This window comes from Ascaphus truei, chromosome 3, assembly GCF_040206685.1.
Source record: "Ascaphus truei isolate aAscTru1 chromosome 3, aAscTru1.hap1, whole genome shotgun sequence".
NCBI lineage: Eukaryota > Metazoa > Chordata > Amphibia > Anura > Ascaphidae > Ascaphus > Ascaphus truei.
This window is the reverse complement of record NC_134485.1, coordinates 352,601,904-352,618,488: the sequence shown is the minus strand read 5'-3', so window position 1 is coordinate 352,618,488 and position 16,585 is coordinate 352,601,904. Positions and strand designations below refer to the sequence as shown.

The following is a 16,585-nucleotide window of genomic DNA, read 5'->3' as shown; positions in this document are numbered from 1 at the left end:
TTCTGTGGTAGGACCCCGGGACTCCCCTGACATACCCAGACTAGAGGTAGACCCAAAGGAACAGGTAACAGGGACAGGGGTTTGAACTAGGGCCTTGGGGCTAACCCTGGGGATGGACGGGGTTGGGGGACGGGACTGGACGGTAGGTGCCGGCAGGGTCACGGCCTGCTCCTCCGCAACAACTGACTCAAGTTCGCCACAATGTTCGCTCTGTCCTTCGGTAGTGGGTCCTCTCGTTCTCCGATTCGAGCGCCCACTCCGTCGGCTGTCCGTAGGGGATCGACTCCCACTGCTTGATCGTAGAGGCGCAATCGCCTCCCACTCGACACCGCTCAGGTCGTCCGGAACTGCCTCAGGATCCGCACGTGCTGCGACGCCATCTTGGGTTGGGTCCCCAAATGAGACCTCTTCCTCCACGAGGATATCCGGCAATGCCCTTCTGCTGCGCGGTCCAGCTTGACCCTGGTTCCGCTCTTCGCTCACCTCCACTCCTGGGATCTGCGGTGAGCACGGGGTTATCCTACTGCTCCGCAGGGTCGGGGTGGATCGACCTCCTTCCGACCCGCTAGTCACCACGGCAGTGGGACTCCGGCGATCGGGTTGTCGCGGCACTGGAGACACTCGGCTCTGTGTCTCCACACCACGAGGTATAGCATCTCGCCACGGAATACCAGTAGTATGGTACTCCGCCAACAAGTCCTGTGTCTCGGCCAATCTGGCACACTCCGCGTCCGAGGACTCTAATTTACAGTTCGGTCGGGGTATTCCGGTAGGGGACCGTCTGTGGGCTCCTTTCCGGTCACCTCTACGATGACTGGGTTTCTCCTGATTGAGAACCCGGCCGGGTTCCGGCTCAGCGGGATCTGCACTCTCCCTCCACAAGGCACCCGGAAGCTCCGCCGCCAACGTCGGGGTAGGATGTCTCATCCCTACAGTTTGTACTGGCACAAAAGTCGTCATGGGCCACATGTACTGCAGGCTACAGTGAGGGCATCGGGCCTCACTGCCCACGGCTCCACCAGGCAGTCTGCACTGCAGGCAGAGACAGACCACTGTCTCCACACCTTCTACTCGAATAATCAGGAAGCCTCCTGGAGCCGAGTAGGGGTGGGTTGATATCAAGGGACTCTGTTCCACTTTCTCCGCTTGTTCAGCCATGGTCACCAACGGGAGCACTCGTCCTAGCGGTCTGTAGTGATCAATGGCTCTTCGCAACTGAAGTGCAGGGGATGATTGAGCTGTCCTTCCCCCCTCTTCCTCCATCAGCATCCGGTGGAACTTTAGACCACTCCCCCTGGTTGAAACTAGGGGGATGTCTCGCCGCTTTGTAGGCTGACCCAGCACAGGGGCTGAGTGAGTCATAGTCCATGAGGGCACGGCTCCAGCTTTCGCGCCAAACTCCCCAAGTGGGTGGAGTTTTCTCATTGCCGCCAATCCTGGCCAACAATTTGCCAACTGCAGAGTTGCAAGGCTTTCTGCAGCTGGCCCACGCGGTGTCCCGGGAACGCGGGAACCGCCATTTTGGTAAGCACTGTCCTCTTTTGTATTTGAAGTAGCGTCTGACTGTTTGTTAATTGGTGTGTCACAAAGTCCATTTCGTTCCTCCCATCTCGCAAGGCTGTCGTCCTCACTATTCTCAGGGGTATCATCCCTAGGACATAGGCATGACAAACACGGCGCAGCCACGGCTTTCACGCCATTCCATAGCAAACACACAAGAGTCTCTCCTGTAGTTTGTTCTCCTTCCTCTTCCCGGCATCCTGGACCTTCTGCTCTTTGCAGATCCTCCATTCCGACGGACACTTCTTGCTCATGGTATACTGGGTTATTGTACATGGAGCTCCGCTCTGCGGGGCAGCTACCACATCCGTACAATAAACATGCCTTGTGCACCACCTCGTGTACCTAACATATGTCTAACTCGTGTTTGCACTACCTCAGGCTAGGCTCACTCCCTCAGTGTTTACTGTATCTCCATCCTCCCAGTCTGTGCTCCCCTCGGTAAGTGATCTGGAATGGCTAGAGTACTCTGGGGCTCCCATGCAGTACTTGGGCGTCTACCTCTCTTGGTCAGTCTAGTGCAGACCCTCTCCAGGACACCTGACCTAGTTAACAAGCTCTCCCTTCTGGCGTCATACCCCTAGCACTACCTCAAGGTGACTCGGACAGCTATAGCCCCTCTCCAGACCCACTAACTCCACTCAGGTTCCCAGGCTACTCCTGCGGTTCCATCCCAACGCAGCACAAAGTGGCAGCATACACTTTCCCTGTTTCCTAGCGTGTGCCTAGCAAAAGCCTGTCCTGTTGATAGGTATATATCATCTCAGCAGCACCTTCAATTGTAACGGGTTTCCCCCCCCCCAATCTCACATTGGCCCGGGTACTTTAATAACCAACTCCCATTACGTGTGTGTGTGGTGGTGCACCTGTAGGCAACAGAACTCCTGAGTCTCCCGCTTGATGTTAGTAGGGGATTTTCAACAGAACAGGTAGCTGAGGTAGTGGGTGCGAGTTCAACTTACATCATGTGCAGCGCCTCCACCTCATCAGGATCTGTGCTTCCGCAGGGAGATGGTCCTGGTGAGGAACTCCTTCTTGGTGGTGCCATCCCCTGCTGAGTAATTTCACACTCACACAGTGGGGGTATCGTTAACAAGGTCATCTTTATTGTAGACGGTGATGTAGCAGACTGCCCCATGCAGCTGCCGGCTCTAGCCGCACATCTCTCCGTGCTGTCCCTTCGCCAGGTACGCCCTCCCAAATTGAAGTGGGATCCCCTCTTCTCCTAGGGAGATCCGCTCTGTGCCAGGTCCCTGGACACAGAGTGGCTTAGACAGGCTGATTGGTCAACCTGGACCGCTAGTTACGTCACTAGGGTCACAAAGTGTTCCTACATTCCCTTATGCAGGCAATACAACTTCCTAACAGCTTTCCACAGCTGCTGGAACACCACTAGAACCCCGGTAACTAACTGTGTTGTGCCTTAAATACTTCAGGAGGCAGGCGCATCCCTGACGTCACTATCCAGGTACTCAGAGCATACAGCCACTCCCCTTCATACATAGGGCACATCACCATTGGATGAGGGAAAACCTCCATAACTACTGCTGGCATACCTGTTCTTACCAGGACTTACTGCCAACAGAGAGGAAAGCTATATACCATTATTATGCATGGCGATATAAGCAATCCATATCCGCATTGCTCTTGCCACTGATGTCGTTGATATCGCTGGTTTGCATGCTGTACCTGCGATTACATATGCCTTTTTTAAAACACTATCCATCTTTTTATCCATTACATCTTTGAGGGATGCTGCATCTTTAACTGGTATAGTTGTTTTTCTTGACACCCTGGAAATTGCTGCATACATTTTAGGACTGACTTCCCAGTGCTTTACCTCTTCTTGTGAAAATGGATACATTCTGTTAAACTTTTTGGGCATATTTAGTTTTCTATCCGGCTGTGACAATTCCATCTGTATCATCTTGATCACTTGATGAATTGGAAAACATCTGGTTTTCTTCTGCCTTGTCCCAAAGAATTTATATGATTTTTCAACCATTTCTTCCTCGTCCCCTAGCTCCAATGTTTCCCTCATTGCCTTTATAAGAGGGTCCACCATTTCTAAATCAAACTCTGATTCTTCAGTTTGCATTTCTTGCTCTGATGAATCCCACTCCCCCTCTGACACCTGGTAACATATCAATTCTGATTTGTCAGATGAGGAATCTCTTACTTTATCCATGCTGGTCTGAGACCTCGCTCTCTTTTGTGGTTGCTTTACTGCTTGCTGCGCTGCAGAATCTACACTTTGTTTTACTGTATTTTTCATCCAAGCTAGAAAAGTACTCATCTTCTCATTTGACTCTCCTGCTGCAGCTTTAAGGCAGTTTGCACAAAGCTTCCTGCCCTCTAAGGCTGGCTTTTCACAAGCTGCACACCACTTAGTTTTTTTTAGCAGTTTTTTTCTGATGTAGGGACTCTACTGCCCCCTTAGAAGTTCCTTCCTCTGGTTGTTTAACCATAGAACTTAAGTAAAAAAAAAAGTACAATTAAATTCAAATCTATTCCCTTAGTTCCTACAATCCACTCTCTTAAATCCTTTTGTAAAACTAATCTAAGGACTCACCTAATTTGTGTCAGCGACCCTTTACTTCCAGCTGTGTCCATTCTGGCTTCCACACTCCTTCTAGCTTCTTGGAGCTGATTTCTTCTATCTGCCGAGCGTTCCATGCTGCGGCTGCTTCAGGGCTCCTCTCACACACTGTCTTCCATCGCACAGTTACGGCAGCCTAGTCAGAGCTCTCGGCCCTCACGCACCTGCCCGCCAGTGGGACGCAGTGTGCGTGCGCGCGCGCTAGAACGTGCACGCGCTATGCTCTGCCTGAGACGCCCGGCCGGCTTGTCTCTCCCACACCGCTGCATTCTTAGATGCCTGTGCGGTATACACTGAGCCACCATTGCTCAAACAGCCCTGCTGTTCTGCCCCAGCATTACGAGACGCTTCCGTGGGACTGCCCAGTCGCACAGGCCTCCGAATTGATACCCACCAGGGCACATCGATCGGAGCTCCAGGGACAAGAGAGGCCGAGATTCCCTGGCTTTACTGCACTATTTACAGTCAGGTGAGTCCTTTTGAACAAAATAACAAAACCTGCTCCCAGATGTAGGACAGGAAAAAACGACTAATCTGCAGGTAGTGGGAGGGGCCTTTATGGCCTGCCTGCAAGAATTCAATTTCCTGTCCTAATAAGCTGAGGGTGGAGTTAACCCCACGGTGCCCACTGCCAGGGTGAACAGGAAAAAATACTACTATTTTCACAAGAGATAAAAAGAGAATCAGAAATCATTGTAAAAAAACAAGCAAAAACAAAACTTGTTTTGTTAGCAGTTATTGTCTCTCTTTTTAATAACCCGGGCAGGAAGTGTATCCATGCCCTTATCTCCCTCTCTTAATGGTATCCATTGGCTACAGGCAGAACGTTTCTTATATCAGGGAACTCTATTGAAAGAGAAGTTTATGCATCACCAGATTGATTGGCCACCGTTTTGTCAGGATGGAGAATTGTGATTACAGGCAGTATTTATATAGAGACCAAAACACAGGGTCCGATTGTGCCCACACACCCAAATTCCATACAGATAGGGAATAAATAGCAGTTTATACTGTAGGGGCTCTTAAATTTTTAAAAAAAAAATTAAAAACACCTTATAGTCACAATATCTCTATTCTGCCACATGTGCAGTTACGGTAGGATCTGCAATAAATAGTACATCTAATGATTCCCGAACAACTCTTCTGTGTCTGAGTTTTCTTTACTTGAAGCTCCCGTGTGCACGTGTTTCAGTGAATTTATCTGGGATGTTCAACTCATCCCTCCATTTATTTCGATCTTTTATGCACCTCACTTCTTGGATCCATTCATTTCCCACTTACTTTAAGCTCATTTAGAGATGTACAGTACTCACAGTTGGTGACAACTTGCAAACGAATCTAATCCAAACAATGACGACCGCCAGCTTACACTGCACACTTCATGTCAGCAGAGAAGTTATAATTAGTGGCTCCCCTAGTATCCCGAGCACACATTCTGCATATCCTATCCATTCTCTCTGAGCAGCAGCAGAGCATGTAAAAGAAGCCATGCTAACCTATTCAGGAGCTAACAAGTAAATTGTTTAGCGAGAGCCGAGAAGTCTATGTAGGTACGTCTGCATAAGAGGTGTTGGTCTCATATCCCTTCTCTGCAGATATATCTAATACCGTGTAAAATACAATAAATAAAACAAATTATTTTATACTAGAAAGTGGATTTAAAAGGTATGTCTGCATATTTAGGTGAAATGAAATACCCATATTACTAAATGACTTATGTATAGATGTAGCAGACGTTATTGTACCCGTTACCACTACCGTGTTATTACCGCTAGTTTTACCGCGAGCATCATTGAATACAATAGTAATGTGGGCTTTATCTCCTTAACGCATGCAATATTTACTGGGTTTATTTCTTAAGTTATTCCAAGTTAATGGGCGTTATAATGTTGGCTACACCTGTATGAAGTGGGAACGATGCACAAGATTGTAATGTAGTATTTTTAGCAAACACTGTATAAAAGGAAATTGTTTAGTAGAGCAAGGAAATGAGAATTACAAATAATAATGAAGGAATTAGGTTAGAAAAAAAAGAAGCATGCAGTCATGTACCGAAATGGTCAAACAATCTTGTAGTGTTTCGTGCAATAACGTTCTGCAGGAGATCTCTAACTCTGGTACCCCCGCAGCATCTAGCCCCATGTCTCTTTTGGAAAGCGCTGCGTACAGCAGTGGGCAGGCCAGTTCCTAGGTTATGTGCTCCCCTAAGGCAAGCACTACTAAGGATGACCCCCCCCCCCCAAAAAAACGACCAAATTGTTCTCCCCTATGTAGGAAGCAGGGGGTTTCCAGAGCTGAAACGCATTCATTTAGGCTCCGAGGAGCCTCTGCTTCCTGAGACACTTACCTCCATAGGGGGTGCCGGTATCTCCTGCTCAGTTTTATCTGTCCCATCACATGGGTTAATAGAAAACCGTGATGTCATAGGCGGCTTCCTATTGCCATGTGCTCGGGGGCTTTAAATGTGAGCAGGAGATACCAGAAGGAGATTCGGCTCCCCGGAGGCGTAAATGTATGCGGTTCAGCTCCGGACACCCCCTGCTTCAATGCTACATATATTTAAAAATAAATCAAATAAATAAAAAAAAGGAAAACGTTAACACCCTATTGGTTAATGCAACCATCAGAAAATGTCAATATTTTTGACACCGGGAAATGAATCCCTGAAATGTTTTACTTTGGACTCTATTTTAATGTATTCAGTTACACCTTTCCCATGTCAGTAAACATCTTATTCCCTGCATATAGTTGATTATTATTGACAATTAGGGAATGAAATGCTAAAAACAAAGCGCACTCACCTAGAATCCGAACTGTTTGCTTGTGGCATTTTTCTCTATTTGCTGCATTAGGACCTCTAATTTTATCCCTGCTTTTCCACAACTTTCGGCCAATGAAGCCGTAAAGGATGTTCAGGCAAAACACGGGAAAGAAGAAGTATGCAGTGGTCACCCAGAACATGACGGTGAGAAGATCAGACGTGGGGGTTGTACATTCCCAGCTGGTTGCAGAAGAATTGGTGAAGTTGTGGACCGGCTCAATCCTGACCAAAAAGTAAAATGGACCTGCTGATACCAGGGCGAAAATCCACAGGAAGCCAATGACAATCTTGACCCTTTTCTTTGTGATAAACACTTTTGCTTTGAGAGGGAAACATATAGCTAAGTACCTTTCGATGCTCAACGCTGTGACGTGTAGGATGGTAGAATAAGAACATCCTTCACTAATGAAATTTAAAAACTTGCACATAAACCCTCCAAATATCCATGGCTTGAACCTCCAAATACGGTACAAGTCAAAGGGAAGGCAGAGTAGGATGATCATGTCCGACACAGCCATGCTGGACAAGTACAAGTTTGTGGTTGTCTTCATGTCTTTGTTCCTTCTGATAATAAGGATAGTGATGGTGTTACCTATAATACCAACAACCATTAAAATAAGAAAGATAGTAGTCATGGGGATCAGCACAGAGATGGAGAACAAGGAGCAGGAGTGCTCTGTACAATGGAAGCCATCAGAGTAGTCGGGGGCTGAGCTGCTTCCACCCTCACTGCTGGATTCATTCTTCATTATTTGGGACAAAATAAATTCACCCAGCAGATCCAGCTACTCAGACTGTGCTGAGAGAATTATGCAAACAAGTGGCTTTCAAGAATAGAGCTCATCTGATTCTGTATCTGAAGGCTACACATTTAATTAAATAGTGCTACCAGTTGGAAAAAACAGACATACCAAAGTGCAGCAAGCTTCACTGTACCTGTGGATGCTGTGTTGTGCCACTACAGTGTTCTCAGCAGTGCACACAATGGGCTGGACCAGGACTGTCTTGGATTGGCTGGGTTAAATATACAATTTGATTGTCTTATACGTTTAACCTGTTACAACCTGAACAGTTGTACGTGCTCTGCTTGAAAGGATTTCGTGTACCTAGAAAAATAGATTCAGAGGCGTGTTTCTTAGTAATAAAGTGCCCTGTATATGATTCTCTCTTATCCTCAGAAAAGGCTTTACAACAATCTCATCTGTTTGCTCTCCCTTTGTCAGCACGACCTGATCAATATCACAATGGATTGATCATTACTTAAAAAGAAGATACTTTCCTTTATTCAAGGAAGCGTGCAAATAGCATGCTCTTCTAGTGTAATGAAAACATTAACTACAATTATACCTGAGATATACAAGGAGAGAAAAAAACCCAACTTGAAGCACTCTATCCCCCTGTCTGAACGATTTATGTCAAATGTAAAATATTTTATTAGTCATAAATGTTCAAATGAAGGTGGTGTAAAATAGACATATAGTAGACATACTGTACACTATAGATTCTGTGTCTGGTGGGGTGTAACAACCTGGATTACTAATAGGTTAAAAAAGGTAAATTGAGCTGTATTAAATCAATTAACACATAAATAGTGCTGTACTAAAATCTGGTGTCTATGGGTAGTGAGTACTAGGTTAATTCAGCAGACTCAGTCAATTAGCAGCTAAGAACACACTAAGTTGAAAAATAGTGTATTTACTGGGAAGGTATCCTGTCCCATTCTTCTGTATAGAGCATCGGCTCCAATGTTCAGGGGCCCCGGTTTGTACTTCAGTGTGAACCGGTAGTTTGAGAGGATTGCAAGTCATCTGTGGCCGGTGGCGTCTAGTTTGGCGGACGTCAGTATGTACATCAATGGATTGTTATCCATCCACACCTCGAAGGTGACGCCGTACAGGTAATGATGGAGTTTGTCCACGAGTGCCCACTTGAGAGCGAGAAATTCCAACTTGTCGACAGGATAATTCTGCTCACTGGGGGTCAAACTGCGGCTGACGTAGGCCACTGGTCGGAGGCCAGCCGCATACTTCTGGTGCAATACTGTACCTAGGCCGTTGAAGCTCACGTCTACATGAAGTATGTAGGGCTGCTCGGGATTGGCGTACGCAAGACGGGCGCCTCTGTTAATCTCTTCTTCAGGCCGGTGAACGCCGTTTCACAGGTGGCCATAAATTTTCCGTCAAACAGTGTTCGCTTTGCGCCTGGTATCCTCTGGGAAATTTTGAGAAGGTTGTTGAGGATCTTTGCTTTATTGGAATACACTTACGCAAAGCGGCGATAGTATCCACAGAAGCCTAGGAATGGGCTTAATTCCACGACGTTCTTTGGTCTGGGCCAGTTCACCACAGCTTCTACGGTGGCTATCCCTTCCGTGGCTACTGTGTGTCCCACGTAGGTCACAGATGTGCGACAGAATCGGCATTTGTCTAAGGACAGCTTCAGGCCTTCCTGGCCCAGCCGATCCAGCACCTTCAGCAGGCATTCCTCATGCTCCTCTAGGGTCTTGCCGAAGATGATGATATCGTCTAGGTAGACCAAGCATTCCCATGGATTCATGTCACCGAAGGTTCTCTCCATCAGCCACTGGAACGTTGTTGCAGCTCCACAAATGCCTTGGGGCATACAGGTGAACTGGTAGAAGCCAAGAGGACACATGAATTGCGTCTTCTCCTGGTCTTTGGCACTCATTGGTACCTGGTTGTACCCAGCTCTCAGGTCCAGTATGCTGAACTATTGGCTTCCCGACAGTGCGTTCAGAAGTTCTTCAATCCTCGGAAGAGTATATTGGTCAGGTACGGTGCGATTATTCAGTGTTCGATAATCCACACACAGGCGGACCGACCCATTCTTCTTTCTCACTACCACGATTGGTGACGCATATGGGCTATGGGACCGTCACAATCCCAGCCATCTCCATCTCCTGTGGAAGGTCTCTCATGCCCTCCACATCTCAGGGAAAGATGCACCGGGATCATTCCGGGTTGGGAGTGGTATCACTTAGCCGGATGGTGTGTTGGGAATTCCGGCTGCAGCGCACATCCACCTCGCTAGTGAAGAATACTGCTCTTCGTGCTTCTCACTTGGCTGTGAGCCATTCCCTTCACTCGGCATCAAGGTTGAGTCCCCAAAGTCGAAGGCCAGCGGTTCTTATACTGCGGCGGTGGTCACTTGCGCGGCTATCGATTCAACGGCAGTAACAGGATATAATCGCCCCAATTTCTGACCGTGATCGTAGGCCATGGGGTAAAGGGAAATGTTCTGGACGAACACCTTGATCCTTCCCGGCAGCTTGGATGTCCATTCCCGCACTTCGGTCACCAGCTTGTAGCCTCTGTGGGCATCCTCGTCCTTCGTACTCTCTAGAGAGAAAAGGTGGTCGGCTTCATCTTGGCCCGGTCAACAGCAAACTGCGGCCATGCGCTTCACTCCCCCTGGTGGAATCTGGGTTAACCCCCCTCGGATGTTGTAGATGATCCTGTGTCCCTCTTGGGCCGATACCTTGCAGCACTCTTCTAGTAGTACTGGGTGGATCTATAGGGTAGACAGGGGTAGCTTTCCGGCATCTTGCAAGTAGGCTCTGATCACTGCCCTTACTATGTCGGTGTTTGTCCCCAATATGATCAGAGAACTTGGGTGTTCCCGAGGCTCAGGGCATATGAGCACCTCCTGTAACGCTTGCGCTGCCCACGAGCAAGACAGGACCCCGGTACTGAGGAAGGGAAGTATAGACCCACGCACCCACAGCAGCTGAAGCCTGTGCCTGGCAGGCGGATTGTCAACGTAGCCGGGTCTGGATTGGAGAGAGCGGGTTAGTCCTGATACTTGCCAAGGCCTTGGGACGGAGAGGTCAGAATTGTCAAAGTCCGTTAAGCCATGGTTTGGGGTTGGAGAGGTACGCAGAGTCGAGGGTAAGCCAGGGTCGATATCCAGAGGGGTTCAAAAGTCAAGCCGGGTTGGTACACGAAGAATGCAAACTGTGAAAGAGACAAGACAAGAGCAAGGCACAACAACCGCAGGAGCACAAGTCTACAACTAGTTATGCTCAGCAACGCAGGAAGGGAACTGCAGGGTATATGTAGCACACAGGAACAAGTAGCAAGGGAGGCAGAGTGGAGGCGTGGCCTCTGCGGAGGCAAAGATTGGCTGCAGGAGACAAGTGGGCTAGATTGAATACTTGTTACGCAGCTGGGGAGCATTGCATGGCGTCACGTGTGTGCGGCACGCAAGAGAAAAGCGCGGCGCGGCCGAGGGGGCAGAGCTAAGCTCCGTGGCACTCTAGAAGAGCTGCGCGTGTGCTCTGTAAGCAGAGTGGGGGTGCACGCACACGTTGGTGCCATAGCGGAAATCTGAGTGATGACAGGTAAGAAGGGAACATGTCGCAATGGACGTGTTCCCTGATTCCTTACACCTCCACATCCATGGTGTGGGACTTTCCAGTGTGGGGTATTTCCAGCCTAACCTGCACCACGCCATCGATGGGGTACTCCTCATTGCTGAGGCCCCATAGCTTCATCTTGTCGGCCGACTGCATGAGCAGATGTTTAATATGTAGATCATAGAACACCTGGGACCCCGTGACAAAGCAATGCCGAGGCGTATATGCCATCCACGAGGACATGGATAATGGCAGCCGGTCCTACACGATGGTAAATGTCCGATGAGGAGGTGTCATCGGGTGTTAGTGCTGGTGCACTTTCTGTGGGTGGGGAGGTTGTTTCTGCCGACTGAACCTTGCAGGTCATTAACTTGGGGTTGGATGTCCGGGGTTTATTGGGCTACGGACAGTTCCTAAAGATGTGACCATTTTGGCCACAGTGAAGCGGAGGGCATCTGGTCCTTGCTGGCACTGGTGGAGAGCACTAATCTTCTAAGTGATGAGGTCAGTCGGTCCTGCCTCTGGGGAGTAGAGCCCTCAGCCTTCTCTTTGGCACTTGACTGCTCTCCTGGAGTCTTCCGAGCCACCGCTCCTTTAGTCTCTTCTTTACGGGACTCTTTGGCTTTCTTGGTGGCGTGAAACCGACTGTGTGCCTCGTTCTTCACTTGGCTTAATAATCCCGTAAATGTGGGAGGACTCCCTTGCATAAGATTACATCGGATCATATTCGCTATAGTGTGGTTTGGGCTCGACCCACGCAGGAACTGTTAGGAAGAGAAGAATGAGCGAGGTGAGAGAGAAGGAGCAGGGTGAGAGAGGACGAGGAGAAAGAGGGGGTGAGAGGAAGAGGAAAAGGGGTGGGTGAGAGAGGAAGAGAAGGAGCGGAGTGAGAAAGAAAAGGAGGGGGTGAGAAAGAGAAGGAGGGGGTGAGAGGAAGAGGAAAAAGGGGTGGGTGAGAGAGGAAGAGAAGGAGCGGGGTGAGAAAGAGGAGGAGGGGGTGAGAGAGAAAGAGGAGGAGGGGGTGAGAGAGGAAGAGAAAGTCCATGCTCTTTCCGCAGTGTTTTTTCTCTTTCTGGTAAATCTTGATACAGGGCGCCTCTGGACTCTGTATTGCCAGGTAAAGGAGATTTGCCCAAAGTACTTGGTGCCATGATACATTTGTTTGGGAATCAAGCAGATGTGGGCTTTGCTGTGGTCCTAGCCACTGTTCGAAGAATTATACTCACTGCATTTGTGGTATTCAGAAGCAAGTTATTACCTCCTACTTGCCTGAAGAGGATCTCCATGGTATCGTTTGATGCTACACCAATCTCGAGTGCGAGGATCACGCAGGTGCTGCCTAGTATTCCAAAGGCATGATGTGCCTTCTGTTACCTATACGATCTGTTAAGAACCTCTGTGGAGTTATCATGCTACTAAAAGTTGGAGCAAGAAATGCATGTCTTCTCTATACCAGTGTCAGCTCCTGTTGACCTTGGGCAAGTCACTTTATCTCCCTATGCCAGAGGCACCAAAAACATAGATTGTAAACTCATCCAGACAGGGACTGTGTAAGAATCCTATGTACAATGCTGCTTACAGTGCACTAGATTAGGCAAAGAATGGTGGGTAGCCATACCTGAAGAACCCCAAGAGGTTTTAAAGCTTGTAACATATTAACTAACTGTTGGTCAAATAAAAGGTATCATACCACATACTCCCTCACACTATATTGTAATCGTTATGCTCTTTGAGTCACATTGGGAGAAAAAAACGCTATATGAAAGCTATTATTATTATTATTTGTATTCTTCAAGAGTGATCTTATTTTGTTCCATTTTAGGTTCTATAGGTAAGAAAAAGTTTTCTGACCATAGCGCTTGTTTTTCTGGCATTAGATGAGGTCCCCTTCTGTTTGAGACCTCTCCGATGAGTACGCTATTAGCCAATGAATGTAACAGAGTAAGTAAATTGGCCTCCATCCTGCCAGGGATCTGTTTATACTCTGCTATAACTTCATTGCGCTCAGTGTGAAGTTGTATTGCTGTGTGTGCTCACATCTTTCTCAGCTCCATTCTGTGCTGGGACTTCATACATTGTGCACCAATAGCTTTGCTCAGCTTAGTTTAGAGCTGTAATTTGCGGCGGTTTTCCTCGACAAAAGTTTTTTTCTCAACTTAGCGCTTTTGCCTGTCTCAGAGCTGCTGCGTGTCTCAGAGCTGCTGGCTGCTGCGTGTCTCAGAGCTGCTGGCTGCTGCCTGTCTCAGAGCTGCTGGCTGCTGCATGTCTCAAAGCTGCTGCCTGTCTAAACCTGGGGCTGTTTTTTTTTTGCTGTTTTGCTCATTGCTTTCAGCTTTGCTTGGCTCCAAGCTGGTTTTCCTCTGTTTGGGGCTCATCCTGTTGGTGTTGAGTTTTTGGTGGATCGGCTGCTGACTGGGGCAGGATTTTGCTAGTAGGAGATGTTGCGTCTCCTAGTAGATCTCTGCTCCAACTAGCTATAGGCTGGACCTTGACTATAGGTGTCTGAGAGCATCAGGTAATTAGGTTCTGTTTTGCTCAGCATATTTTGTGCATGTTTTTTAATGCTACGGGCTATACTGCCAAACATGCCGTTTAAAATATTTTTCTTGCCATTTTTATTTTACTTAGTTCACAACAAGCCACAATTCTGATGTTTTGGGACAGGCACATTGTGGCCTACATTAAAGTTTCTACACAGACCATCAGTCAAGTATTTTGTTTTAGCACCTCTTACTCGTATGATGTCTACACTGTGCAGTTTATGACCTGGAATTACTACACTTACATACTGTGTTAAAAAGTTAATGCGTTACATAAGCATTAAACAGAGCTGTAGATACAAATATGCATTAATGAATGATAGCGTACAAATATGCATTAAGTAATGATAGCGTACAAATACGCATTAAGTAATGATAGCGTACAAATATGCATTAAGTAATGATAGCGTACAAATACGCATTAAGTAATGATAGCGTACAAATACGCATTAAGTAATGATAGCGTACAAATATGCATTAAGTAATGATAGCGTACAAATACGCATTAAGTAATGATAGCGTACAAATATGCATTAAGTAATGATAGCGTACAAATACGCATTAAGTAATGATAGCGTACAAATATGCATTAAGTAATGATAGCGTACAAATACGCATTAAGTAATGATAGCGTACAAATATGCAATAAGTAATGATAGCGTACAAATACGCATTAAGTAATGATAGCGTACAAATATGCATTAAGTAATGATAGCGTACAAATACGCATTAAGTAATGATAGCGTACAAATACGCATTAAACAACACAAGTGGACAGATTTGGATATGCACAAGATTCTAAAAATAGCATCAATATCACAAGCGATAGGGATTATATTAAAAATCATTGTACACTTTTACTCTGGCAGTGCAGTTGGGAGATTAGATACACACTGAGCCTAAGGAGTTAAGAGGTCTGGTTGTGCAAGAATAGGAAAGTTTAAGTGTTGTGAGTTAGTTAGATATTTTCTATTATTCTGGACTCTTTCTAGTATGTATGTGTAGAGTAGAAGAAGTGGAGTGGTCTGGTGAGGTTACCTAAAACTGGAGATAGTAGGCGTGGAATGGAGGCTGTAGGTGAAGAACGCAAGAGAGTAGAGGGTTGGGACAGGAGCCGGCAGGAAGTGAGGGGACAGCATAATGTCCCTGTGGAGGCACAGCCACTACTACAAGATGTTGGCAATACAGCTGCCCCAGAGGGGGTAAAAAGCAGCAGACGGTAACGTTTTCTGAAGAAAACAAAGTTCTGGTTGCGGTTCCTGACAAGTTATTGGAAAGGTTTGTCTCAAAAACTTAAATCTCTGAGAAATAAAATAGTCTATAGCGTGAAACGAAAGCAGTGGTAAATGGTGCGTCTGTATCTCCCCCCTTCCCCCCCCATATAATGTACAGCACTGTAAGAAACGCTAGGAGATATTAAACATAAGTTGAAAGTAAAAATGTCCAAAAAAGTAGACACCAACAAGTTAGCAGTGACATTCCGCACAAATGATAGACCTGGTGCGAAGCATTGTTCCCCGTGATATAATCTAGGGCATCAAAGGTGTGATTGACTCTTGAAGAAGAGAGCAGGAAGACGTTTCAACATAATTATAAAAGATACATCTTTCAAACGTGCCCAAGAGCAAATGTAACAAAAACAGTACACACAATTAATTTCCACCTTTTTTAAAAAAAAAAACTCTTTTCCAGTTGTGACACTCAGATATTAATGCACTTCAGCAACTATCTCCCTATTGTACGTCATTAAACACTTGGAGGAGTCATAGGCAGTGTTAACCATATTAATTACAATTAGATTAATATAATGGTGGGAGCAATGGGAGAGATATTGTAAAATGTGATAATCTGTGGTCAAAATGGTAGCTAAAAAGAGATCAAAATCACTGTCTATAGACTATTTTGATAAAACACTAAAGCATGCACATCCAATTGGTTTGAACAATATTCTGCAATGTAAGTCATACTTCCTTTGTAAAGCATATTGCTTTATAGAAAATTGTGTTGATTTGACAAATAATAAACTTTTACGTACTGTACTTCTTTAAAGGGCAGTGACAGTTTTCACAATAAGAATAATCTGGAGTCACATAGAAGGGACAAAGCAAGAGATGTCCCTTGACCCAAGTGAAAAGTTAATTACATTAACTCTAGATTTACCACCGCTGAGTAACCACAACCAATTCAACCACCAATAACTGGAAACGGCCTCTTTTTTCTTTTGCCTGTAAAGTATTCCATTGGCAAAATGCCAAATTCAGGAAGTGACTCCTTGAGGAAAGTGATGTTAATCTAAATTACAAGATACAAATAAAAAGTCTATTCATATGTGAAATTATAGAGGTAAAGTATACTATTTGAAATAACCATTTATTTTTAAATACTTTCAGCAGCAAAATCCATAATTGTTGGACAATGTAACATGTTGGTTGCAGATAATGGCCATTTTCATGTTAAAGTTTGTCTGACTACAGAACACCAATGTTTCCTAATGATTACATGTGACAATGGGTTATATCCTCAAATTCTACACAGAATGTGTAATCACACACTAACCATTGTAAGACTTACAGGAGTAGTCCCTTATAAAGCATTCCCTGCTTGGCTCCCACTCTCAGTACTGCAGCAGACAGGCTTCATGGATCCTCTTTAATACCCTCCTCTAGGTTACCTATAATGTTACAAATATG

At 46.2% G+C, this 16,585-nt stretch overlaps 1 protein-coding gene across 1 annotated transcript in view; it reads right to left on the bottom strand.

Annotated features, from left to right (window-relative positions):
• MLNR (motilin receptor) overlaps positions 1-7,729 on the bottom strand; it is a 38,254-nt gene extending 30,525 nt beyond the window's left edge. The window contains exon 1 of the mRNA XM_075593179.1: positions 6,961-7,729. Within this exon, the coding sequence (XP_075449294.1) occupies positions 6,961-7,729 (769 nt within the window). The remainder of the gene's footprint in view (positions 1-6,960) is intronic.
• Between the last annotated feature and the right edge of the window lie 8,856 nt (positions 7,730-16,585).